The sequence below is a fragment of the Microtus oregoni genome, unplaced genomic scaffold, assembly GCF_018167655.1.
Source record: "Microtus oregoni isolate MIOR12 unplaced genomic scaffold, Mior012 000091F_ref0000469, whole genome shotgun sequence".
Taxonomy (NCBI): domain Eukaryota; kingdom Metazoa; phylum Chordata; class Mammalia; order Rodentia; family Cricetidae; genus Microtus; species Microtus oregoni.
The window spans coordinates 273,722-301,330 of record NW_024544600.1 but is presented as its reverse complement, the minus strand read 5'-3'; the positions used below and the strand labels follow the sequence as shown (position 1 = coordinate 301,330).

General features: G+C 52.4%; 1 protein-coding gene and 2 non-coding genes across 4 annotated transcripts in view; 1 reads left to right on the top strand and 2 right to left on the bottom strand.

The window, feature by feature from the left end:
* The window catches only part of LOC121442440 (LIM and SH3 domain protein 1), a 39,150-nt gene extending 14,706 nt beyond the window's left edge, over positions 1-24,444 (bottom strand). Inside the window, exons 1-3 of one of the 2 annotated variants that reach the window (XM_041644005.1) lie at positions 24,220-24,444; positions 17,501-17,595; positions 8,319-8,403 (exon numbers count right to left, since the gene is read on the bottom strand). In XM_041644005.1, the coding sequence (XP_041499939.1) occupies positions 8,319-8,403; positions 17,501-17,595; positions 24,220-24,288 (249 nt within the window). In that variant the 5' untranslated portion in view covers positions 24,289-24,444. Of the gene's footprint in view, positions 1-8,318; positions 8,404-17,500; positions 17,596-24,219 lie in introns of those variants that run through there. The other variant, XM_041644006.1, reaches the window with a different exon arrangement.
* A 655-nt stretch (positions 24,445-25,099) lies between these two features.
* On the top strand, positions 25,100-25,171 carry Trnac-gca. Its single transcript has one exon. It is a non-coding gene; the product is annotated as a tRNA-Cys (tRNA).
* Positions 25,172-26,844: 1,673 nt separating this feature from the next.
* On the bottom strand, positions 26,845-26,916 carry Trnac-gca. Its single transcript has one exon. It is a non-coding gene; the product is annotated as a tRNA-Cys (tRNA).
* Between the last annotated feature and the right edge of the window lie 693 nt (positions 26,917-27,609).

Below are 27,609 nucleotides of genomic sequence, written 5' to 3'. Positions count from 1 at the left end.
TGCACAGGACTTGCAACCTGCTTATACCAACTCTGCTCACTGTGAGTGGATGAATATCCAGATAGCCGTGGATCTACTCACTGTGAGTGGATATCCAGATAGCCGTGGATCTACTCACTGTGAGTGGATATCCAGATAGCCGTGGATCTACTCACTGTGAGTGGATATCTAGATAGGCGTGGATCTACTCACTGTGAGTGGATATCCAGATGGCCGTGGATCTACTCACTGTGAGTGGATATCCAGATGGCCGTGGATCTACTGATAGCCGTGGATCTGCTCACTGTGAGTGGATATCCAGATAGCCGTGGCATCAACCTAGAGCTACAGAGCTAGATTCATTCGCTGGAGTTACTCACTTTCCCTAAAGTGTGACATGTGACCAATAAACCATTCATTCCAAAAAGACACCAAAGTGCCTCTCGGGTACATGTAACCCACGTCCATTCCTAGAACCCACGTGGTGGTTCACAATCATCTGTAACTCCAGCTCCAGGGGCTCTGGGGCCCTCTTCTACTCTGAGGGTACAGGGCACATACATGTTACACAATAGGCAGGCAAAACACCCAGATACATAAAATAATACCTTTTTGTTTGTTTTGTTTTAGAAACAGGGTTTCTCTGTGTAGCCCTAGCTGTCCTGGAACTCACTCTATAGACCAGGCCGGCCTCCAGAGAGCTGGATTAAAGGTGTGTGCCACCACTGCCCAGCAATACATACACATACACACACATATATATGTTTTATAAAAAAAGATCATGTCTCGCTGGGCAATAGTGGCGCACGCCATTAATCCCAGCACTCGGGAGGCAGAGGTAGGTTGATCTCTGTGAGTTAAAACAGGCTCCAAAGCTACAGAGAGAAACCCTGTCTCGAAACACACACCCACACCCACAAAGTCACTTCTCCAGCCTGAGGTCACATGACTTAGCAGCAAAGTCCTGAGGTTCCCGGGACATCTGGCTCCTAACATTCTCCTCTTGCCTAAAGCTATAAGAAAGTCCTTGCCAAATCTGAGGATTCAGCAGCCCACAACCCAGTCACAACGTGGCGGAACCCACGAAGAGCGTGAGGGAGTTTTTCAGCAACCAACTAGGCAAGTTGGCCCAGGAGAGTGACGACCCCATCACCAAGTCAACTTCCTGGAGCCTGCCAAGATGGAGGGAACTACAGGACAGAGAGACAGCTGCACAGGCAGAACCTCAGATCAGATCAGGGATACGAGCTCTGGGGAGAGCCCCACGCCACTGCTGTCCCTTCTCTTAAGAACTCTGTGGAAAACTAGAGGCACTCAGGAGATACTACGGAAAGGACTTCCCCGACACTGAAGGAACAGCTTGTCCTTCCCTGGGGATTTTAGAAAACAGAACAGAGGCTGGGAAACACTTGCAGGACAGAGAACTGTTTCTTGGCTTCGAATATCCACGGTTCCACCTCAGTGTCTGTTCCAGGCAGCACCAGCTGCCTGCATTTCCTCTACAGTGGCTGCACTATCCTGAAACGGGTCAGCCCAGGACAGAGGGGCCAGGATGTTGGGAGTTTCCAGGAAGCCCAGGCAGCTCCCAGGCCTGGAGTCACTGGTCACACACTGAGCTGTGGCACGGAGGATTTACAGCTTGTGTGTTCTGTCCGGTCCTCCACGGTCAGGATCACAATTTTGGTGCATCCTTCCTCTTTGACGCAGATTCAAAAAGAAAAAAAAAAAAGGCCTAAACCGGTTTGGTAGCTCAGGCTTGTAATCCAACATTCAACCGGCAAGATTAGGATGTATCTAGAGACCAAAAATATCTGCGGTTTGAGTGCAGTGGGTTCACAGGAGACAAGGAAATAAACCTGGACTGACAGGCTTGGGAGAAACGCCTGAAGCTACAGGAGAAAGGTTCAGACCCAGGCCACCCTCCAAGGAAGGCCTGAAATATCACATGACCACTAGAAGGCCCTTCAGAAAGAGACATCTGGAAAAAGAAGAAAAATGGAGAGCGCAGAGACCAGGAAGGGTCCTACCCAGCCGTAGATTCCTGTAAAAGAGCCATCACAGACACTGGTTAAAACATGAGAGACGTCAGGGATGGCAATACACGCCTATAGTCGCGACTCTCGCAAGGTAGAGGAAGGTAAGAGTTCACGGACATCAGGCAGTGGCGCACAACTTTAAGACTTTAATCCCAGCACTCGGGAGGCAGAGGCAGGTGGATCTCTGTGAGTTCAGGTCAGCCTGGTCTACAGAGTGAGTTCCAAGACAGCTAGGGCTGTTACACAAAGAAACCGTCTAGGAAAGGAAAAAACAAAAAAGAGTTCACAGACAATCTAGGATGTGTGTGTAGATAAGATAGATAGATAGATAGATAGATAGATAGATAGATGGATGGATGAGACATATCAAAGTCAGTTTGAAGCCAGCCTGGTCTATATGAGACCCGTTTCAAAATATGCAGTCACAAGCACGCACACGCATGCACACAGCTGGGTTTGGTGACGCATGCCTGTAACATTATGAATAGAGGGAGAAGCAGGAAGATCATGAGTTTGAGGCCAGCCCAGTTTAGACAATGAGATCAGATTCTCTCTCCTTCATTTCAAAAGACAGGAGATTTTCCTGTCACTAAATATTGGCCCAGAACCAGAACCTGCTGCATAATCTTGGACCGGTGGCTTAACCCCTGAAGTCTCAGGTTCCACATCTGTAAAATGGGCAATTGTCGGTGGCGCCAGTGCTGAGGCAGAAGTGCTGTGTCGCACACCACATGAGGGCAAGTGTGCAGGCGCTCTGTCAACGACAATGTGTGAACGCCAATGTGCTGACCCAAGGCCAAATCCTGCTCCCTCCAGTTTCCTGGCTCTGCTCTGCAAGGGCCAGGCCCCTAATCCAGGGAACAATTACCATGGCAACACTGCGATGACATCAGCTGGTTCCCAGGCTTAGGAATGGCCTTTCTGCCTCACTGGAAGGATCATCCATTTCGCCCTAACTGGGTGCCACACAGTGTGGCTACAGGTCCCAAGGCAAGCCAGGTCCCCTCTTGAGGTTGGGATGCAGGGAAGGAAAGCTGGCTAGCCAGTCTCTAAGGTCCACTGGTTCTGAAGTCGCTTCTGGCCTTAACGGACTAGAGGTGAGGAAAAGTTCTGAGAGCTTCCTATCGCTAAAAGGGGTAGGCGGTAGAGCCTCGGGGAGACTTTCCCTTCACCCACGCAGGAGGGCCTGTATTTCTCTGGATGGCTCGGCAGCTGTGACAAGGAAGCAGGGGACAGAGTCTGCCAGGTCACTCAACCCAGTTGTCAGTTTGGCTACAACCGAGCCTGAACTTCGGCCAGATGACTCCAGCCCTGCTGGTGCTGCCAGGTCCTCCCTCTCTGGAAATTCCCACAACAGCACAGGGCATGACGCCCAGACTGCCGGTGTCCATGAAGCTCTACCTTTCTCAGGCAGGTTTGGTTACCCTCTCATTGATCCCAGCTGAGAGCAGGCACATACCAGTGTTTGCCGGATAAGTAAACAACGAACTGAATCCATCCATATACATCATCCACCATGATCCGGCATAAAGAGCCAGGCCCGATAGCACACAGTAATCCTAGCGAGGCTTGGGCCAAACTGAAAGTTCTAGGCCAGCCTAGCTATGTAGCAAGACACTGTACTGTCTCTCTTTCTCAAAAAAAAGGGGGGGGGGGGTGTGGGGACAGGGGCATGTGCACACCTTTAACCCCCAGACAGGGGCAAGTAGTTCTCTCTGAGTTTTAGGGACTCTTGGGCAAGCCCAAGGCCAGCAGAGGAGGGGGTATGTATTAAGAATGTCTTAAAAACACAGACACACTCTACCCACCAATTCCTCCACACTGCAATGCAATGACCTCATCCTTGTGTTGGACCCACACTACGTAACCCGTTCCCTTCTAACAAAAAAGCAAGTGCATTTTATTTACATCAGACCCACGGCCGGCCGCAAAGAGCTGGGGGTGGGGGTGGGGGTCACAGTCATTGCGTCCATTTCCTCTCCCTTCAGAGAGAACAGTAAAAGGAAACATTTATCAAGCCCTGGCACCGCGCCAAGAGTGGCTGACACCTAACACATACTAACATCCCTACAGCCAACTCCGGGGGAGATGATCCCCACTTTAGACAGGGCGGCCCCGTGGCAGGGTGGTTAAATAACTAGCCCCGAGTCACAGCTAGTGGTAGCGATTTAAGATTCAGCCTGTAGGCTGCGGGCTCTGGTGAGAATGAGGTAAGGTCTCAGTACATAGCCTAGGCTTGTCAATCCTCACCCTCCTTGTGCACCTCCAGGAGGGGCTCCGACTATTAGAGCATCTTTAGAAGATTCATGTACACGTACGCGTGCATGTTCATGCTTGGGTGTGCACACGCGCGCACGCGCACACACACACACATCCAGCACGCGTGCACACAAGCACCAAGCACAACCTCAGATGCTTCCTCACGGATACCCATCCTCTTCCTTTGAGACAGGGCTTCTTATAGACCCAAAGCTCACCAATCAGGACAGAGTCCCAGGAATCCATGGGTCTTGGGCTCCCAGCAGAGGGATTTCAAGCAAGAACTAACTACTCCGGCATTCTTTATCTGGGTCCCGATTACTTGAGGGGGCAAGGTCTTTACCACTGAAGCTTTCTCCCTAGTCCTTTAGTTGGGGATCACAGATAGGTGCTACCACACTTAGTAAGAGTGACACTCTTCGGGGTGTGACACTTTAGTGCTGGTCATGGGACCCAAGAAGAGTGGCAGGGAAGCACCCGCCACACACTTCCCTCCCCTCAAGGGCATTTCCTGAAACACACTATGAAGGTGACAGGGAAGAAAAAACCCAGAGAGACACTCCCAGCACTTCTGCCTGGGAGAGGGCCTGGACTCAGTCACACACACACACACACACACACACACACACACACCCTCTACCCAGCCCCACCCCAAAGTTGCTGCCTCCGTTTGGTGGGGTGCAAGTAAGAAGAGGGGGACCTGGGGACAAGTGCCAGCTTTGACAGCACCACTTCGAGTGTCACTACTGGGCAGTTCTGGGGCTGGAGAGGTTACAGATATCCCAAACACCCAAAGTGCCACTTTGGGAACTAATGTAGCCGTGGGGAAACAAAGCTGAAATGGTCTGGGCAACTCCCCAAAGGAAGAAGAACCAACACACTGAAGCCAGGCCAGGAAGGAGCCAGCCCTGGAAGGAGTCCATGACACCCTGCTGGGGTGGGGCAGCACAGGGACAGAAGGCTCCCACTTTTCTTCCAGTCACACAAAGCTCTCAGGAGCCCTACCCCCCAGCAGCCACAGTCCTATAGCCAGGCCAGCCAGGCCAGCCAGGCAGGCCTGTCCCTCCAAGCCTCATAGCAGGCCCCACCCCCAGCGTCTCGGCAAATGGGTCTCTGTTGTCCCCATTTCACCACTAACAGAGGTGGAAAAAAAACTATGAGGGGGAAAAGGAAAAAAAAAAGCCTCAGACGGCACAGATGGTAGGAGGTGGGAGAGGCACACGCTGCAAAAGGGACCAGGCTCTTGGCTTTGCGCATCCTCCTCCAGGTCCCCGGGTCCAGGAATAGAGCTGTGCCCCCAGTGGAGAGGTCAACGCCCTCGCCTCCCACTCTGTTGACTGTCACGGATCCTCCAGTGTGGCACCATCCCAAAGCTCTACCCAGCTCCCACCTAGTCAGCAGCCCAGCAGAGCAAGCTTCCAGAGTGCCCTAGTCTGGGCATGTTGGCACATAACCCTCAGGAGGCTGAGCTTGAAGGATTAACGGGGTTTGAGGCTAGCCTGGGTGAACCTCCCGTAAGCTGGTGCTATGGGAAGTCAGCCCTATAGAGCAGTTCCAGCCGTATACTCTGAGGCCCGACCAGCTAAGCACAAAATCTGCCTGCCTTGGGCCCCTCCCTGGTCAAGTGGTGTTGAGAGACAAGCCATTAGATTCCCCAGTAGGCAGAGAGGGAGCAGGGGCCGTGACTGGATAACAAAGATGCGTCAGCATGACCTCCCCAAACCTCAGTGGCCCCCTTCTTTATAATAGAGACAATCCCTTCTTAGGCTAGGAGTGGCGGCTCGCACCTAAAATCTCAGCACCCAGGAGGCTGAGGCAGAATTCCAGCTTGAACTACATAGGGAATTTCAGACCAGTCAAGGAGAAAGTGAGACCCTGGCTCAAAAAAATAAAAAAAATAAAAAATAAAAAAAAATAAAAAAAAATCTCAACAGTTGGCCGGTCAGTGGTGGCACACGCCTTTAATCTCAGCACTTGGGGAGGTAGAGGCAGGCAAATCTCTGTGAGTTCAAGCAGCCTGATCTACAGAGTTAGTGCCAGGACAGGCTTCAAAGCTAGAGAAACCTTGTGTCGCAAAAACAAAACAAAACACCAAAAACCAGAGAGGGAGCCCCTCAAAAAGGGCATTTTCCCTTTTTGACATCATGCATGTTTGTGAAGACTGATGCACACAGATTGTGTGTGTGTGTGTGTGTGTGTGTGTGTGTGTGTGCAGGCCTGTCCCTTACCAAGAACCTAAAAGAATGACGCTGTTTCTCTTACCCGCAGGAGTCTACACCAGGCCCCTGATATAGTCTAGAGCATCCAGATCTGTGTTTGGAGAACAGAACAGCCCTCCCAACTGCAACCCCAGCCCTGGGTGCTTACGTAGAGAAGCAGGGGTGGGTAAAGGGCAGGGCTGGCTGGTTCCTGATATCAGCCCCACCCCATAGGGGTAAAATTCCAGAAGAAAAAAGGGCTGAGGGTGAGCTTGGGCTCACAAGGGCAAGGGTGCTGAATCGCTCCTTGGAGCCAGATGTAGAAAGGACAAGAGGATAAGAAGTTCAAGGTCACTTTTTCCCCCCTCCTAAGATTGTTACGTACGTTGGTGTTTTGCCGTGGGTGTCGGATCCCCTGGAACTGGAGTTAGACAGTTGTGAGCTGCCACAGGTGCTGGGAATTGAACCCGGGTCTTTTGAAAGAGCAGCCAGTGCTCTTAACCACTGAACCATCTCTCCAGCCCCTCTATGATTTTTTATTTGTTTTTGCTTTTGGTTTTGTTTTGTTTTGTTTTGTTTTTTTCTCAAGACAGGGTTTCTCTGTGTAGTCCTGGCTGTCCTGGAACTCATAGAGATTCGTCTGCCTCTGCCTTGGTTTTTTTAAGACAGGTTTCTCTGTAGCTTTGGAGCCTGTCCTGGAACTAGCTCTTGTAGTCCAGGCTGGCCTCGAACTCATGGAGATCTGCCTGTCTCTGCCTCCCAAGCGCTGGGATTAAAGGCATACGCCACTACTGCCCAGCTAAATTTCTTTCTTTCTTCTTTTTTTTAATATTCAATTATATGTAGGTGTATGTGTCTCCATGGGGCTACCTGGATGTGAATACAGATGTCTGTGGAGGCCAGAGGCTTTGGATCCCCAAGAGCTGGAGTTACACAGGTTGTAATGACATGCATTCTGAGCTGTCTTTACACACACACACACACACACACACACACACACACACACCCCGCCAAAGGCAATTTTTTAAAAAGGGCTACCTGACATAATCATCTCAAAACAACAACCAGAACAAAAGAACCACCAAAAACAGTTCTGCAAAGGACGCCACCTCAATTCTCATGGATGAGGAGTGAGTCCTTGTGGCCCAGCTGGCACCACCCTGGGCACCTTGCCAACCCAGCAAATTCCCCTACTTGTATTCTCATTTAATCTTTTAATCCTTGCTGAGGCAGAGCAGGCTGGTTCCAGGCAGGGTTTGTTAATAAGGTCTCAGGGCTCCAGGCCACTCAGCTCACTGTAGCTCAGTAACCCTAAAGGACAGAATCTTCTCTGAGCCAGGGAAGACGATGTCCCCTTCCGTACTGTAGGAGCCTGTGCCACTCAGAAAAGCCAGGCTAAAGAACACGGGCCTCCTCACACTGTCCTCTCTCCTAGGGATGCAAAAGGCATCCAGACATCTGGTTACAGAGGACAGGCTGTGTAACCCACACTGGCAAGTTTCTGGTTGGCTCCAAGCCCTTCTGTGCCAGGTGTGAACGGAGAGGCAGGCAGAGGACAGCTTCCTGGATAAGGCGGGCTGTAGGAACCCTAGCAAAGTCAAACAGACGCCCACATTTCTCCAACCAACTTCAGGTAGGTAGACAGTATCCATCCCTCCCCACCGCCCCCCACCCCCCACCCCACAGAAGTCAGGAAGTGTGAAGTAACTGAGGAAAGGTGGGGGTGGGAAGTCAGCAGGGCCCAGGATTTCAGCATCTCAGGCCTCACAGAGACCACAGGAGCCCTTGCCCAATCCGGTTACACAGGCCCTCCCCTTCTCCCAGCCACAGAGTGCCCGCCCCTCACCTGACTCTGCAGCTCACTCTGTTGCTTGAGGCGGAGGTTTTCCGGAGTGTCAGCCACCATGGTGAAGGACTGCTTGGGGTAGTGTCTGCCGGACAAAAAAGAAGATCGGACATCACTCACTCTGGGTTTTCCAACCCTTGAACAACCCCTGCCCGCTGAAGGGAGTCAGGAACTTCCCAGACACGGCCTAGGCTAGCTGAGTGGGCAAGACACAGCAGGCCCGAGTGACTGACTGGCCGACTGAACTGTCCAGAGCCACAGGAAGGCTTCTAAGGGTTTCTGATTACCCTTGTTTCAGGTAATCCATGCCTTGGAGTCTCCCATAGAGGATCCCAGGGAGAGGTCACCCAGGAGGAGCCTAGTCAGCTGTGCAGATGGGCACAGGATCAGGACTGAAGGAAAAGTGAATACCAAATACCCAGAAGGCTCCCTGTCAGAACTCTCAACTGGTGCGCTAAAAGAATGCAAGTGCCGGGTGGTGGAGACACACGCTTTTAGTCCCAGCACTCGGGAGGCAGAGGCAGGAGGATCTCTGTGAGTTCCAGGCCAGCCTGGTCTACAGAGTGAGTTACAGGACAGCCAGGGCTACACAGAGACCCTGTCTGGAAAACGAGAGACAGAGAGAGAGACAGAGAGAGAGAAACAGAGAGAGAGAGAGAGACAGAGAGAGAGAGAGAGAGAATACGTGTCCAATATGGTGTTTCAAGGGGCTGATAGCGTCCAAATCACAGGGTAGCTGGGAAGATCGGCTTGTGGCTAGTCACACTCCAGTGACAGGTAACAGCTGTTAATATTGTCCTGCGCTCGGGGCTTATGTGAGTTAGTTTATCAAACTCGCTGTTACTTCATGAACTGCTGTCACTGTCCTCTGACAGAGCAGAGGCTAGAGAGGCTGAACAGTATAGCCCAAACACACAGAAATGGGTCAGAAGTCTGACCCTGAGAAAACGGTCCCTTAGAGGTGGCCCAGAAGCCAGCCTGCAAGAACCTGAAGGAAAATGTCCTTACTGACAGAGGTAACAGTGTGTGGTACTGGTGCTTGCCACTCAGCGGTCTGAGTTCATGCGTTCATCACACCGCCACTCTCTGCTCCAGTTCTCCACGAAGGGAGGACAGGGTTTTTGATCACTTGTCTATTGATTGATCTAAGCTTTCCAGAACAGCGGTTGAAGCTCAACAAATACTCGAAAGAACAAGTGTCACGCCAGGTGTTGAAGCTGGGTCATGACTAGAGAACTCCTCCACAACCTCCTGTGTCACAGTGAGATGCTGACGGGCCATGATCTGTGTCTGGTGCTGGAATGTGATAGGTAGGGTCCACATGGACCTCACCCATCTCAGGGACTGGTGGGTGGCTGCTCCAAGCAAGAACTGTATTGACAAGTCTGACTTGGACGTATTTAGCTCTGGGTGAGTGCACGTATCACAGCAGTGACCAGTACAGACCCCCTGACTCACAGGCAGCCAAACACCAGGTAAGAAAGGGACAGATGGCCCAGTGGGGCCTTTTTCTAGGTATGACCTATGCAGGCTGGCCGACATGCTCACAGCAGGTCATGAATTACCGCATGCTGGATGCTTTAGCCAAACCCAGCATGTTCTCCAGTCACCTGTACCAAAATATGACATGCCCCTGGGCCACTCTGGATAGAGAGGACAACCAAAGAAGGTGTGTCTAGAAGGGGCACAGTCTAGAAGGGACACAGTGACGGGCTCCGTTTCTAAGTGACCATCTTCACCCCCTTGCTGATGTCACTGTTCTAGGCCTAGGTGATGCCCATGTGGGTCCTGGCCATCCATCCCAGTTAGCCAGAGGAGGGAGATGATGGGAAAAGCAAACACAGGTGCCCACAGCTGGCAGCTGGCATGGCTGTGGATAAAGGCAGGCAAAGGCAAGGTCCCACCCCCAGGTCTGGCCCAGTGCCTTGCAGCCAGGCCACCCACAGCTCAGGAGCCCATCCAAAAATTCCTGCTCCTGCCCAGGGCCAGGAGGATCAAGCAGGATTCTGTTCCTAGAGACGAGACGTGAACAGAAGTGAGCTGTCTGGGTCCTGAGAGCCTGGGAGATAAGACTGCAGAAAGGACCCGCCACACAAACTGGGCCCACTCTGAAGGGAAGTGGGACACAAACCAGGGTGAGTGGGGCATCTGTCAGCAGAGATGCATAGAGCAGAAATAGGGGATCCAGGATCCAGGCAGCTCTGGCCAGCTGGGAGGGGTCAAGTCTGAGAACCAGCTAGCATTCTCTTCCTGCGGGGCAGAGTGGAGGCGGCCTGGAGAGAGAAGGCAGGAACCCAACAAGCACACAGACACAGAAGCCCACCCACAACCCTGCGCATTGTTCTCCTTTGACCACATGCACAGACTTAAGGCAGAAAGCCATCTCCATCGGCCCAGGGATAACCAGACACGTGCAGACAGTCACACCCCCTCCCTAGTTCTGCAGCTTCCCGTACACACAGCAGCCTCCTCGGGAGTGATTAACACATAGGTGTGTCCTCTGAACTGAAAAGCATTTCCTGGACATGGAGCTGGCAGCTGTGGACCCTCCATGTTCCCATGGCTCCTCCACTCACCCTGTCCCTCTGCTACACCCTGTACCCCATCAGAAGATCCCAGGAGCCCCTCCAACAAGCACCAAATCCTTCGCTCTGGATGGGATTGGGGGTACTTCATCACCTCTTTGTAGCCACCCCCTAGAGCAGGAATATTAATGGGGGGGCCTACATGTGGATTCCGGAGTGCTAGGGACAGGAAAGGACTGCTAGCGGATTAAGGAGCTCCAGACAGTCCAGTGGGCGGCTACACCCAACCCCAGGGCTCCACAAGGGTGCCACTGCATTCCTCCTGATGGGTTAGCCCAGTCCCCTCCCCACAGCCCCCAACCCTGCCTTTCCCTTCTCCTGCTAGCTCCTGTGCTTCAGGTTCCCATGGCAACCTCATCCTCAGCTCCAGGCAGGAGAGCAGAGAAAGGGAGAGAGGAAGGAGGGAGAGAGAGGTCTATGGGGTATGGGGGCAGGGGAAGACAGACGGCAAGAGTATCCTCAACCCAGAAGATGCCCAAGGGGCCTGGGCTGGTTTCTTGTAGACAGCTGTGCTCAGGTTTGTTTCTAGAATGCAGGACACCAGAGCCCCAGCGCAGCCCCTCCCCCAATATGGAGGTCTTTGAAGAGGACTCCAAACGACCTTCCAGAAACCATTGCTAGGATTCTACTTTTCTCCTCCTTCTCCGACCCGGGGTGAAGTCACCTTTCACCTTCAGATTCAGGGAGTAGGGATGAGACAGAAGCACACCAGTGTGGAAGACCACAAGACCCTCCCACCCCAGCCACATCTCCAGGCTACAACAAAAACAAAATGAGAGGCAGTGTAAAGGTACAGAGGCAGAGCTGAGGCCATAGAGCACAGCTGCTTTGTCCCTTCCTGGGCTAGCCCCTTATCAATCATTCCCAGAGACTGTGGTGCCTTCGCGAGCCACAGACCTGTCTTTGCCTATGACAGCTCTGGCGGAGGTGGGAGGTGGGAGAAATGACACATAGAGAGGCCAATAGGACAGGAAGCTGGGTTGGGAGGGACAAGGAAGCTACCTGGCATCCAGGAAGATGAAAGCAGGAAAAGCCTGTGGTATCCAGAAGGTAGTTGGGGAGCTGGGCAGCTTGTTTGGGGGCGGGAATGGGGAGGCATAGACACAGACGCCACAAGTTCACAGCTCAGCTCCTCCACGACAACAAGTTCACAGCTCAGCTCCTCCACGGGCTGTCAGGTGCACAACCCTCCTCAAATACCCAACGAGGCTGGAAAGGGCAGGCATCACCTGGATGACAACTTTGCATACAAACCGAGGCTTGGAGTTGAGGAGAGAGACTTAGTTTGGTGTACTGTCCTCTGCCCTACAGCTGCCTGGCCAGCTGAGGGCATGCAGACCTGTTAGGGCAGATGGTTCTGGTCCGGCTCCAGCTCCCAGAGCTCTGTGAAAGCTATCATAGGCAAGGTGGCTGCCAAACACTGTTTCACCCTTCAGGCCCAGCCTATTTCCCAGTCTGACCTTTGAAACCCTTGAGACGACAACGACCCAAAGCATCAGAAGTGGCCTCCATCTCAGGCAACGAGGACCTAAGACACTCTTCCACGGCAGGAAAACATCGTGAAGCTGCTCCAAGATGACAAGGGGTGTGTGGGACAGCGTGGGCAAGAGTTGTATCCCAGAGACTGAACAAGGACAGGCTACAGACTCTCAATGCCCAGCTCCCCATTTTTGCAGGGAGCATCATCCCTTCTAGGCTGGGACTTCTTCAAAAACCACAGCTTTGTGTTCAAAGAGAGGAGTAAAAAATACATCAGCAGAATACAAGGAACTTTGGTTTCTATCAAAAGGAAGGAGGGGACTGGAGAGATGGCTCAGCGGTTAAGAGCATTGCCTGCTCTTCCAAAGGTCCTGAGTTCAATTCCCAGCAACCACATGGTGGCTCACAACTATCTGTAATGAGGTCTGGTGCCTTCTGGCCTGCAGACATACACACAGACAGAAAATTGTATACATAATGAATAAATAAATATTTTAAAAAAAAAAGGAAGGAGAGAAGAAAATGGCCTTAACATCCGGCCTCTGGCTCCCCACAAAGCCCCTGCTGGGAACACTGCCCATAAGCAGGCAGAGAGGGCGGGTTCCATTAGCCCTGATTCTTACCAGCTACCCTCCCACCCCCACATCCCCACACCCCAGCCTACAGGACTGAAGTGTTAGGGGTAGGAAAGAAACAAGGAGGCATTGTTTGGCCAGAGGGTCCAAGTGAGCAATCAAGAAGATGAGGGGTAGCCTGGAGAAAGAGCTCAGGCTTTGCGGACAGAGTGAAACCCTGCATCCTTTCCATTCTTTTTTCATTCACTAACAACTTTAAACAATGGCCATACTTTTCTCTTAAAGAGAAAAAACTGTGCCAAGCTAAGTAAGGCGTGGACATATTGGGCCTCAAATTCCTTATCAATAAAAACGGGGCTTTGGGAGAGAGAGTGGTCCCCATGATTCCTTAAGGCCCTGACTGTCTACGTGAGGGGGAGTGTGGCAGAGAGTGTGGCTTGATGGCTGCATTTGACACTCTGTCTCCCTGTTTCTGCCGGCCTCCTTCACCCCAAATATACCACACACACCCCTCACCCCTGTTTCTCCCAACTCCCCAACATATTTGATTCAATTTTTCCAGTACGAAGCAGATAATTTGGGGGAGGTAGGCAAGCCTGAGATGCCACCAATGCCCCCAACCCAGGGCCATCATAGCGAGGCATAGGACCCCATGCGGAAAGAGAGAACCCACTCCTGCACCCATCAAGCTCTACCCGAGTGCACTGGCATGTGATTGCGGGCACTCAGACCTGCACATCTTCCTCTCTCTCTCTCTCTCTCTCTCTCTCTCTCTCTCTCTCTCTCTCACACAGAGTTCGAGGTCATCCTTGGCTACACAGCTTAAGGCCAGCCTGGGCTACCTGAGACTGTTTCATGCACACTGGGATTGGGATCCGGATGCTAGAATAGAGTGACTGGATTCTACTGCCAGTTTCGACCCTGGAAACGGGTAGAGTCACAGTCCCCAGCAGGAAGGACATCTCCACTCTTCTCAACTTAGCCCCTCACCCCACAGTTCAGGTAAACTGAATCAGGAACCCAGATTTCTGCGGTCACTCTGAGGGGGAAGGTTCTACGGAGGTCTCACTTCCTTTCCTAGCCTACAAGCCGGCCTGCAGGTCCCCAAGGCAATTAGTTCCCATTGTCACCCCAACCCCAGCCCTGACCTCCACACTCTGTGGCTTCTTTGCATAGAACCAGCGGGAGGAAAAAGGTTTGCAGGAGCCAGGGTTCCGATGATAATGATGACAATGATGATCCAATTTACAAAGCAAATAATCCAGGGCATAAATATTTCTCTAGCCAACAAAGCGGGCCCACTCCACCCACCTGGAAGCTTCCTGAAAGAACAGGTGAGCAGGCACCTTGGGCTGCTGTACAGGTAGGAGTGTGCCCCACCCCCACCCCCCAGTGAATAGCTGACTTGCAGGAATCTCAGTGGGAGCCCAGAGGGTGCCCAGCGGAGAGTGCAGGGCCACTCCAGGACAGTGTGTAACTGCATGACTGTGGCTCACCACACCAGGCAGGCTGGTTGCAAGCACTAGCCTGTGTCCATGCCGCTGCCTCGACCTCAAACACATCGCTGCAAGGAGAGAAATAGAGCCCTTTCCACTCTTCAGTCACTTTCTAAGAAAGGCAGAAGGGACGCGCGGCTTTCTTCCCTCATTTCCTCGTCTTCCACAGGAGCCTAAGCTGCCCCCAGGCTGACACTAGCCAGGAATAGGCAGCACACAGAAATTCCCTGCACACCAGATTCAGCCCACACTCCCTGGGTGGCCTAGAGCCTTGGCAAAGTGCCAAGAGACGTCACCTGGTCCTGTGTGTCCCCACCCTAGCCAGGCTTAGTCTGGTGGAGGGGAGTAGCACCCTGCAACAGGAGGCCTACCCTGGGGTCCACGGACACACCCAGGACCGAAAGGAGTCCGGCGGCAGCGTGCAGGAGGGAACTAGTTCCCAGAAGCCCTGAGATTCAGGAACCTGAATGTACATGGGCTCAGAGTCAGCTGGAAATGGGAGAGAATAAAGTGACCATTTGACCCAGGGCCTTGCACACAGCAGGAATCTGGTCTAGGGCAGGGGAAGCCCTAGTTCAGACAGGTGCAGGGGCCACCTATCTGTGTTTGGCCAGGGACAAGGAGCTCAGCAGACAGCAGACACAAAGCCAGCAGGGTGCAGCAGCCAAGAGGCTGATGCAGCTGGGATGAAGTGCAGCACAGCTGAGACACACACACAAGCATGCCAGCATGCCAGCACACACACAAGCATGTACGCATGCCAGCACACACACAAGCATGCAGGCATGCCAATACACACACAAGCATGTACGCATGCCAGCACACACACAAACATGCCAGAATGCCAGCACACACACAAGCATGTACGCATGCCAGCACACACACAAGCATGCCAGCATGCCAGCACACACACAAGCATGTACGCATGCCAGCACACACACAAGCATGCAGGCATGCCAACACACACGACTCAGTGCAGGTCCTTTCCAGCAAACACCCACTGGGCCAGAGGTCAAAGGTCACCTGTATAGGGCCAAAGTTAGGAGAGATACCAATCTGTTCCCTAGCCAAATGTCAGGAAGGGGATAGGACTGGTGACTGGCCAAGCAGGGAAGACTTCAGCTCCTGCTTCTCCCAGAACCCCAAAGTCTTCAGGCTCTCCTCCTCTCCTTTTTGCTGCCCGTCTCCCCCAAGAAGACTAAATTAGAACTCCGGTACCAGGGCTACGGACATTCTGATAGAAAGCATTGTCTCTCCAGAGCTCACCGGGCAGCAAGTAAACTCTCTAGAGAAGAGAGCGGAGAGCTACAGCCTGGGCTCACAGAAGCTCAGTCAGACTTCTGGGAAGTGGAGGCCCGCCCAGAAGATGCCCGCAAAGGAGCCTGGCAGACCAGTCTGAAGCAGTCCAGCACCCAAAGAGTTAAGTGCCCTGGTTTTTCTGAACCCCACCCCACTCCCCAAAGGAGGGAGGAAGTGGCAGAGAATCAGGGTTTGTGTGAGCCCTTAAGAATTCAAAGAATGTCCCATTTCCCTTGGGGCTGGGAGGGCTGGGGGGCTGGGTAGGCCAAGGAGCCATAGAAATCAGGAGAACTAAGGGGCCAAAAAATCTGTGGGCCTTCCTCTACTCAAATCCACCATGGCCTGGGCCTTTAGAAGGAACAATGGTCATGCTGCCTCTTGAGTTTGAGATTTTATCAGAAATCAGGTTCCCAGCACCTGTGACAGGTTGGCATACAGCAGAGGGCAGGCAACAAGTGTCTGGTGAGCGTTCAAGCCCCCAAGGTCTTGGGGCATATGGTCTATCCTCAAAGAGACAAGTCTCCAGTTTCCCTTCGGGTAAACTTTGGCTAAGGAGAATTCAATTAGGAGACCAGCTGGTCATGGTGAAGGGTGTTTAGAAACCCACACATCTGGAGGGGAAGGCGTGGAGGAGTTTAAGGTTATCTATCCTCAGCTACAAATGAGACTAGACTAGCCTGGACTATGTGAGACAAACGAGTACAGAAACTTAATTGATTACGGATCTTGCCACCTACCTCAAAGCCCAGCCCTTGCAAGTGGCCTGAGGTCACCTGAGGTCACTTGAGGTCAGCTACTGCACCCGCTCTGGACCTAACGCCGAGGTTGCATCTGCTACTCATGAGTCCCCTTAGAGACAGATTTTCAACCCTATCTCCTCCTGGATGGTGTCCCTCTAGGGTGGTAGACAGTGGCCTCTCTCCCCAAGCCCTGCATCCAGTTGGCCCACAATACAGGATTCTATATAAGGAACAGAACCCAAGCTAGCAACTCTCAGAATAAAGGACAGTGTCAGGCCACATCCTTCTCCATCTCAATAATGATAAGGGGACTAAAGAGGTGGCTCAGTGTTTAAGATCACTGGCTGCTTTTGCAGAGGGCCTGGGTTCAGTTTGCAGCACCCACATAGAGGCTCACAACCATCTATAACTCCAGTTCCAGAGGATCTAATGCCCTCTTCTGGTCTCCATGTATACCAGGCACACAAGTGGTATCGTACATATATGCAGGTAAAACATTCATATACATAAAATAAATGAACAAATCTTTTATGTTTTTGTATTCTCAAAAACAAAGAAAAGAAGCAAGAGGTCTATAGAACCTTCTAGAAGGGACAATAGAGAAAAGAACCACCCAATGAGAAAAAGCCAAGGGGAGACTCACACTCCCAAGCCTGGATACAATGCAGCAGGCATAGAACAGGCCTCTTAATCCCTGCCGTGCCCTTTGCACAACAGGGTACAATGGAAGCAGCCCACTGGCTTTACAGCCCAGAGGCGGTCTACAAGCCAGCCTCACGTTAGCCTTGCCAGATGATCCTGGGAAAGTCCCCTCCTGCCCCGCGCGCGCCTGTTTTCTCATCCGTAAAATGGGGACAGAACACTCTGCTATGAAGGGACAATGTGATCACAATCTATCAAGTAGGGTGTGCAAGTGCTACAATGTCACCTTGGGCTATCAGAGGGGAAAGGAGAGCTTGGGAGGGAAGTCATGTGCCCGGAAAACGCCTGTGTTCCCCTGAAACTCACGCATTGCAGTAGGGCTTCTTCTCGTAGCCCTTGTAGTTCTTCATGTTCAGGGTCATCTTGCAGATCTCGCAGTGAAAGCATGCTTTATGCCAGAACTGGGCGGGAACAGAAGGGAGACGTGATTGTTAGACAGCAGGACTTCCCTAGGCACGGGCACTCAAGTTCTCCACCCAGGTAGGACCCATGCCCAAGGCTGTAGGAACACCTGGGGAAGCTGGGTGGGGGTGCGCATCTTTAATCCCCGGGACTCAAGAGGCAGAAGATCTCTGAATTCCAGGCCAGCCTGGTCTACAGAGTGGAAAGTTCCAGAACAGTCTCAGGGCTACACCGAGAAACCCTGCCTTTAAAAAAAACAACAAAAAAGCAAACAAATAAAAAAAAAAAACCAAACACACCACCTGGTGAACAGGGCCATTTCAGGTCATGGGCTCCGGGCTCCGGCGGCTGACACGCCCCTCCCCCCATCAGGTCCCACCAGGCAATTACTTAGCTGTCTGGACAGCGAGTAGATCAGATCCGAGAGTAAGGGGCGGGGGTGGGGGGAGAAACCCAGTCATGAAGGAGGTAGCAGCCCCCAGAAAGGCCATCTCCACTTCCCCAGACCACTTCAGGCCAGAATTGGATGGGCCTCATTGATTATGCAAAGCGGCACTCCGTTGCTAAGCAGCACACTGGGAAGGAGCATGTCCTCTGTTACCAAGCCTGGAGAAGAAAGCCCAGGCAGTGGCACAAAGCCCAGACCAGGGCACACCTATCCTCCATCTAAGCGGCTGACCCTCTTAAGCTACCCTCCAGGATGCTCCAGCTCAGCTGGCTCTCACTTCCCAAAAGATCCCAACTAGAGGAGTCCCAAGTGCCACAGCCACACCCACATCCTGTCCAGTGCCGCCTCTCCCACCCCCATCTGGAGAAGGGTGGGAGACACCCTGCAGGGACAGAAGAGAGCTTTGTCTTAAAGTCCTGCAGCTAGACTCCAGGTGTGTCCACGTCACCACCCCACCCAGAGAGCTGGATGACCTTGGCCTCACTCCTGTCCACACCGCACCTGGGAGTCAGATTCTACTTCCTGTCTGCAGAATACGATATAGTCAGTCCTCCTGGGACTGTTAAAGATTCATGAGAAACCACCTGCCCCCAGCAAAGCACCTGGCACCTCCTTCTTCCGTGCAGGTGCTGGACACTGGAGGCGTTCACACAGCCCAACTAGAGCTCATGTGTACGTGGGACAGAGGAGCAAGCCCGGTAGACCCAGAGTTCTAGAACGGAGCCAGTAAGACTAATCCAGGGTGGTTTGGGGGTGGGGGGAACCAAGCAGAGAGACTCCATTCCAGAATCTAGGCTGGCTGGGCATCTGGCTGCTTGTATCTGCCTGTCTCAGCAGTCAATGGAGACACTCCCGATCCCCAAAGGAGGTAACCAGAGGCCAGGGAGGGGCCAGGGAGACCTCAGAAAGTGCCTGAGCGAACGGTAGGTCTGACTCCCAGGCATCTGTCAAAGGACTCCGGCAAAGTCCTTTTTAGAACACGTTTCCCAAACTGTGAGAGTTTCGACACACTTGGAGGAGGGGCCGGAAGAAAGGAAGCTCAGTCGCTGGGACTCCGCCCCCAAACCTCAGCACACTTCATCCAGACACCAGGGTTATTTCTGGGGGCAATCGTCCTCTATTGGGACATTTTTCCTATCAAGGGGACCCAAAGGGGGGAAAAAATCTAACAGGGAATGTTAGCAAGACAATGTGGGAAACGACTCTTTGGGAAGAAAGCCAGCTGTATGTCTGGAAGTAAAGGGTCGGCTGGTCTGAGCTTGGTCCCACCCCCCACCTGGGTCCACCCTACAGTCACTGTCTCCTTCCCCACCCTCGGTAACTTTCAGAATCTTTACTGTTTGGGGGTTGGTGTCACAGAACCCCAACATAAAAACCCCCAGAAAAATCACAACAGGGTGGTCCTTCCCCCATAGATTCCCCTGACTGGGAGGCATTGGCAGATTGCCCCAGCTCTGTCACCAGCCAGTCTGCGCCTCTGCCTGCAGGCCCCTGCCTGGGCCCCTGCCTCCCCCATCCCCGCAGGGGCCTGCCAGGAAAAACATTCTGCAGAATCCAGACCATGACCCACTTTCACACGGTAGGCAGGAATACACTGTCCTAGGGCTAGGGACCTCCAAGGCCACCTCCTGTCAGACTCTGGATCAGGAAAGAGATCTCTGGCAGATGGCCAGGCCCTCACCCTAAAGCCAAGCCCTGGGAGGAAGAGCAACACCTGGCCTAGGGTTCCCTCAGGAGACTCCAGGCTGCCCCCAAGAGTTTGCTCCCGTTAGCGGTTTACCCCTAGAGATCCTAAGGGATCCAGTGTTCTCAATCTGATACATCAGTCTGGGACAAGGGAGAGTGGTTATCTGTCCTTTGTTGGGCTGCTCAGGAGAAGAGTAAAAGAAACTCTTTTGAGGATCTGCTGGGTGACTCACCAAGGGAGAACTAACTCCACATCTGTAAAGCAGGGACACAACAATTATCTCCCCCAGGGACTGTAGGAGAATCAAAAGGCCACTGCTTTGGGGAGGCAGGAAATGGCCATTCATTCAATAATGCTGATGAACCAACTCCAGAATGAGAGAAACTTCATCCCGTCTCTTGTCGGGTATGGGGGAAGGACGCTAAGAGAAGAAAATGGTACTATCCCAAGAGGGCCTAGGAGCCTTAGTTCACAGCCAGAGTGACCGTTTGCAAGGTTGGGACAGGCTTTGAGCATGTGCTCCCGGGATCTGTGACACACCTGGGGACATAGTGCTCCAAAGGTGTCCCTTGTCACAGGTGATGCTGCTCAGTCAGACCCCAGGCGCCAGGACAACCTCCCTTCCCGTCCTGTCAGAAATGCTGTGTAGGATGGTGATTCCACAGAAAGACAAGCAGGCCAGTGGGGACAGAAGCCCCCACAAGCATCCCACTCTCTGGAGCCAGACCCTGTGGCTCCAAGACTGTAGAGGAGGGCAGAGGAGCTTCATTCAGGTCCCTGTACCTGCAGCCTGTCACCTGTTCCCTAGGGTGACAGTGACTCAGGGCTGGAGTATGAGACTCCTCCCTTCCTGTAGCCTAGAGTTAGGGTCACAACACCAGCAGCACCCAGGCTTGGGCCTCCAGCCTAACTCGGCCCCCAGCTTATAAACCCAAAGCACTTCTACAGTTCCTTTCTAGTTAACCTGAAGCTTCCTGAGCCACAGCCCTCAGGGTCCCAGGACCACCACTCATTCCCCAGACAGGGTTTCACTGCGTAGCTCTGTCTGGCCCAGGAATACACTATGTAGTCCAGACTACTGGCCTCAAAGATAAAATCCTGCATTCACAACTCAGCACTGCAAAAACTGTGTGTGGTGGCAGAATTCATCTGACATCCAGCACCTGGGAGGTAGAAGCAAGAAGAGGTTTGGGAGTTCAAGGATAGCCTGGGCTACATGAGACCCCGTCTTTAAAAAAAAAAAAAAACTTTGCAAGTCATAGTAACACATGACTATAATCATTTAGGGAGCTGAGATAGGAGGGCTAAAAAATAAAAGATAAAACTTCAGCTAAAAGGAAGGAGACTGACTGTCCATCAGCCTCCTCCCTCTGGGTGGGGAAGGTCATCGGGAAAGTGACAACACAACACAAAACAGTAAACTTGCTTAAAACAGTATGAGAATTTTTTTTTTTTGCAATTTGAGCAACTTCATTGTATATTTCTCTATCAAGAACTTTGTTTTTTTGTTTTTTTTGTTTTTTTTTTTTTTTTTTTTGGTTTTTTCGAGACAGGGTTTCTCTGTGGCTTTGGAGCCTGTCCTGGAACTAGCTCTGTAGACCAGGCTGGTCTCGAACTCACAGAGATCCGCCTGCCTCTGCCTCCCGAGTGCTGGGATTAAAGGCGTGCACCACCATCGCCCGGCTATCAAGAACTTTGTAATGACAGTGTCTCGCCCCAATGTCAAAAGGCAGGGCGGGACACACTTGCTCATAGGGCTCATAGCCTATCTATCGGAGCTACCTTCCTCGAACCTCACCCCCATTTGCCTGACAGCCATTTAGGGCAGGAGGCCCTCTCTATTGGGCCATTCCAAAGCAGCTGTCAGTGGGCCAATCCCCTGTCTCCGCTTGTTTTCAGAAGCTGAGGGAGACAGAAAGTGAGAGAAAGATGTGGCAGATTCTCAACAGTGTAGGTCACTGGATACAAAGTAGGTGCTCAATAAATATTTGCTAAATGAATGAGGTCACCCTGGCTCTCCTTCCTGCTCTAATCCCAGACACCCTCCTTCCTCAAACACCATCACGGGTACTACCTATCTATCCAATCTCTGCACCGGTACTACCGGTTGGGGACAGAGTGGCTTTCCTTGGTGAGAAAGTTTACCCACTTCTGCCTTTGAGCGATAAGGCTCAAGGAAGAGAAAGACTGCCATCAAGGACACAGCCCTGCTCCAGTCCTGCTCCAGGAAATCAGGCCAGCCCACCTGACTCTCCCAACTGTGGAGCAGAAAGGAAGCCTTGGGAAGTTGAGTGGCGCCCAGGCCTGTGGGACTGAGCTTTCCCCAAACCCAAGGACTCAGTTCAGCACTCTCCTCCCATCTGTTCTTACTGCCTGGAGGGCACGGAAGGGAGAGAAGGGACAGCAGGATTTTCCAGTGTGTGTGTGTGGGGGGGGGGGGGGGGAGGGGTTAGGGGAGAGGCAGATGCCTGTCCGGGGTCACTTCCGCTAGGGGAAGTTCTAAAATCGGGAAGGAATCACCCACTCCCACTTCCCAGGGCAACCCCAACTTAAGTATCCTCTTCTAGCTGGGACACATAGGATCCCTGCCCCTTTCCCCGTGACACAGAGCACTGAAGGTCTTTACAAGGAGTGTGGCTGGAGTACTGGGCAGAAAAGAGGAGAGAACAGCCTTGACCACACTCCCTGCACTGCTCACCTCCAAGGCAATGACATCATCAATACACATTTGGTGACAGGGAATACGGAGGCCTGGAACCATTCATAAAGCTCATGGGCACAGACCTGGAGCTAGAACTAAGTCCCCCACTTCCCAGGCTAGCAATCCCTTTCACCGTTCATCGCCTCTTGATGGCCTAGGGAACTGCAAATGCAGGGGTCAAAATACCTGGCCAGGAACGGCAAAGACCTTCATGTAAGGACAGTTTATCTCTGGAGGTTTGGGGTTTTTTTGGGGGGGGGTCTCAATCTAGTAGTAACAAACTCAAGCCCTACCCTCCAGGGGCTAGTACAGTGACTGAGCAGGTGGGCACCTTCCATAAACTCCTCCAAGCCTCCTGTCTCGCAAACCCCATGTCACTTTCCTCCAGAAAAAAAGTTCAAATGTTTCAGAACAACGAGTCCCCCCCACACACACCTCCTAACCTGAACTTGGGGGTCAAAGGTTCCTCAGAATGAACTAATCTTAGCACGGAGAGGAGAGACACAGTATCCAATGAAGTATCCATTTTCAACAAAACTAGATCCCCTCTTTCAGGCGCCGGCCTATAGCCTGTTCAGACACAAAGGTGGGAATAGGTAAACTCCGATTCAGCCTGGGAAGCTAGATACAATGTACCTATGAGGAGCCAAACCACAGAGGTGTCCCTGTAGAAGGGTACACAGAGAAGGAACAAGTTGCCTTAGGCAGAAGGGTCCTACCTCAAACTATACCGGAAACACCCAGATCTACTCTTCAGTCCCCTTGCAAAAGTGTAATGGCAACCAGATGAACGAGTCCAGCCTGGGCTGGGGACGTGTAAGAGCCCCTAGGGGACAGCTAATTTCCAGAAGGTTACCCTCTCCCCACGCTAAAAAAAAAAAAAAAAAAAAAATCCCCCTTTCCTTGGCTTCCCCAGAAGTCAGCCAATCCCACCCTCCATCGATGAAACCAGCTCTGAAAAGTTAGCTCTTTGTTCTCCAAGCTGGTCTCCAGGCTGAGCACAATTTCAGATTTCGGAGAAGCGTCCTCTCCAACCCTCCCAACCCCAGCACCCAACCCCGCCCAGCTCCTGCTGGGCTGCCCAGCACCCAGAGTGGCTTGCAATTTGAATTGGGGATTGGGAAAGCTACGAAGAAGGTCTGCGGGTTCCCCAACCACGGAACCGGCAAGGGGGGGCAGTCCAGCAGGTCGTTCAAAAGAGGGGGGTCTCAAAATGAGATTCCAGTCCTGCCCCTAAGTCCTTTTCACCACAATTGGCACTCGTTGGCCGATGGACCCGACCCAGCTTCCAGGCCAGGAAGCTGGACTACCAAAGCCCAAGCCCGGAGGGTTGTGCTGGCCCCAGCCTCCGCCCCGCCCCCGCAGCCCCCTCCCCCCCCCACCCCAGCGCCCCGCGCTTCCGCCTACTTGGCGCTGGGCGCCGCGGGGAAAGGGAGCGGCCGTCTCCTCTCTCACTCCCGGCCCCGGAGGGGCGGGACTGCACCTCTAACCTCCAGCACACACCCCAACGATCCTGGTTCCCTGATGCCCTCCCGCCCTCCCAGCCCTCTCAGCCCCAATACACAGAGCCCACCCACCCTTCTCCAGCGGTGGCTGCCCACCGCCTCGCTTGGATTTCCCGGGTTCCAGACTGGGGTCTGTGCCCGCACCCCAAGTCACCTCCCACCTTCTTTCCCTGCTCAGGGGATCACAGGGAAGAGCCCACAAGGACCCCGTCCCTCCTTCCTGCCCCGATTAAGAGCTGCACTGGAACTGCCTCGCCCGCGGCGCCGAGTGCCGGAGCTCACCTTATCCAGACAGTTCACCTTCTCCGTGGGATACACGATCTTGCCGCACCGGGCGCAGTTAGGGTTCATGGTTCCGGAGAAAGACTGGGGCGGGGATGCCCGAGATCGTGCGCGTTCCCTTTTCCTTGGGCGAGCAGTTGAGAGGCGGTGGCTGCAACTGTGCAGGCGACGGCGACTGGAACTGGGGAACTGGCCTCCGCCTCCGCCCTCCTTCCCCTAATAAACACGGTGGGGAGGAGGGGCTGCACTGGCTGGGGCGGGGACGCGCCTCGGACGCGGAAAGGGGCGCGCGCGACGAGGCGCGCTCCCCGGGCGACGTGGGGGCTGCGTGGGGGCGGGTTCCGGGGAGGGCTGCAGGACGTGGGTGCTGAAGCCCCTAAGTCCCTGGGTTCCCGCGCCCCTAGGCTCCCCGACTGACTGCAGCCCCTGGCCACGGCCCTTCCCCCGTTGAAGACACGTACGCCACTGCGGCAAAGTCAGATCTCCCGTGAGAGAGCCGACCCCACGCACCAGACAAGGGTGGGGATGATACGGATTCTCCAGATTCGGGGACTTTCTTTATACCAGTGGGTACCCAGGGTGAACCTGCGGGGAACCCCACCTGCCCCGCCCCGTGCCCCAGCTAGTTCCCTTCCCGCCCACGTCTTCTCCTACATTGGTACCTGCCCCTTTCCCTTTGGACTCAGCGCGTCCGGGTGTTCACGCTCGCTACGCCTCTGAACTGCAGCATTCCTGGGGTTCCTAGGATCCAGACATCCTTTACTTTTAGCTTGACCCCTTTGCTCTTTCATTCTTTTCCCTTGCCCTCGTAATATCCGTGTAGCAACGACAACAGTATCTTACTACTGAAAGGAATTTGCTCCAAGCTGTGTTGCGGCGCGGGGGTATAGCTCAGTGGTAGAGCATTTGACTGCAGATCAAGAGGTCCCTGGTTCAAATCCGGGTGCCCCCTCGGAGTCTTTTCCTCACTTTAATAGCCAAACAAAAATATTTATCATTTCAAATGTGGTCTTGATTCAATCCTGGGTTAAAATGTGTAAAGAAGAGATTAATATTATTGTTCATTTTACAGTCTAAGCAGAAAACCTTCATTTTGCCTTGTACGCAGCAGAAGAATGCCGCGTGTTTATGTTCAGCTGTCAGGAACAGAAGTTGCGCGACTTCGTTTGACTGGCGCCAGAGTGGTAGTTTCTACCCATGGTAGCCTTGCGGGTTTTGATTGGATGGTTCCACACTTTGGGTTCAGGAGTCAAGGTCACTCCCGAGGTTGGCGTTCTGTGTCCCGTGAGGGTAAGGGTAAGGGGTAGGTCAGAAGAGGGAAACTCACCGACATAGCCCTTCTCCAACCTAAGCTTTCTTTTTTTCCTGTTTCTTTCATCCTGTGCTCTTTATTATTCTATGTTCTTCTCTAGCTTCCTTGTTGTTTGGTGATGTGGACCGAGTAAAAGCGCTTCCAGAACGTGAAACCCGCAGATGCGAACTCATCAGCTCTCTACAGAGCCAAGGAGTAGGATCCCAAAGCCAAGAAATATGAATTAATGCGGTGGTCTTCGAACTCGGGCGTGCTCCAGAATGACCTGGAGGGCTCATTAAAACATCCCCGGTTTCCTATTGTGTAGACCTGGAGTGGTGAGGCCTTGCCAGTTAACTTTGACAGATTTTCCAGGTAAGGCACTCAGGGACCCGAGGACCACTCTGAAGATCACAGGAGTGTTCCTACAAAGCCATCGGGTTTCAAATCCTCAAAATGGGGACAGGTGTTCATCCGCCGAGCGTTTGGCTTAAGGTACCTGTGCTGGAAGAAATCTGGGTGAGAAGAGGGGATCAAAGGCAGCCTCCTCGACTAGGTTTTGCCCAAAAAAAGGCAAAAGAGACGTGCAGAGGCGTGCTGCCTGGGTCAGGGTGCGGCTGTGGTATTTTAAACACGGAATCTGGTTGTGTCATCCCAGGACCCCAGGGGAATACTCTCGTGCATTTTTTGCCTCCCAGTTCCCACTGCGGTTCTCTGCTGGGCTGAACAGGAAGGGGGATAGAACAGAGCTGCAGGGCAAAGCCAAGAAATACCTGACTAGTGCTTCTCGCTTCCCAGCTTCCCAGGCACTGGGCTCGAAATTGTACTTTTCAGGCCTCAACTTCTCAGTGAAGAAGGTTCTCATTTTTATATCTTTTGATCATGTCTTTTCTTCTCCCCTCCCTACAGATGTCATGGAGCCCAGGCTGGCCTTCATTTTGATATACAGGCCCTGGCTAATCTTATACTCCCTTGAAATCTGATCCTCCTGTCTCTGACTGCCACCAAAGGCTGGGAGTAACAGGCACATACAGCCGCACCTGGCTGTAACACATCTTAAAAAAGTATATAAACATTCTGCATCTGTATTCATCCTTTGTCTTTTGAGTCAGGAGATAAACTAGGTAAAAGTAATACTGCTTTCACACCTCAACACTCTTGTGGCCCCAAAAAAGAAGAGAAAAATGTGACCAGCACTAGCCCACCACGTCAGAAGTGCATGAGGATTGCCGATTTTGGAGTGCCAGGAACATTCTGATGGGGAAATTTTGAAGGGTAGGCGACATTTTTTGTATTGCAATGGGATTATATAGGAAAAATATCTATCACCTTTAAGGGGGCACCCGGATTTGAACCGGGGACCTCTTGATCTGCAGTCAAATGCTCTACCACTGAGCTATACCCCCTCTGGTGGTGAATGCTTAGAAAATTCTTTTTACATAACTTGCATACTTTCATTTTGAGACTTGTTTATACTTTTAAAAGTAGCGTGTTTTTGCTAAGTAATATTGAATTCAACCAATAAAAAGGCATACTTTTTTTAAAAAAAGGAACTATAAAAACAATTTTTTTTCCGAGACTGGGAATCCTCTGTGTAACACTAGTTCTGTAGACCAGGTTGGCCTCGAACTCACAGAGATCCTCCTGCCTCTACCTCCTGAGTGCTGGGATTAAAGGCATGCGCCCCCAGTGCCCCACACACTAGCAGTTTAAAAACATGAATTTAGGTTGCAAACTCCTTTTTTTCTTTTTTTTAAAGCAGTGTTTCATAATGTAACTCCATCTGACCTGGAATGCAAGCTCCTTTTGCTAGGCTTAATACTTTATCCAATCTCCATTTATCTTTCTCCTGCAAAACAGTATCCCCCTGCTTTCATCAGAATACAAATGCCACCACAATCAGAACACCCACTGAAGAGAGGCATTTGTAGTTTAGTCTTAAAACATTTGAGTCTTAGAACACTCAGTGTGTCGGTCAGAAGCAGAGCAAACTTTTTTTTAGATATTCATTTATTATGTATACAATATTCTGTCTGTGTGTATGCCTGATGGCCAGAAGAGGGCACCAGACCCCATTACAGATGGTTGTGAGCCACCAT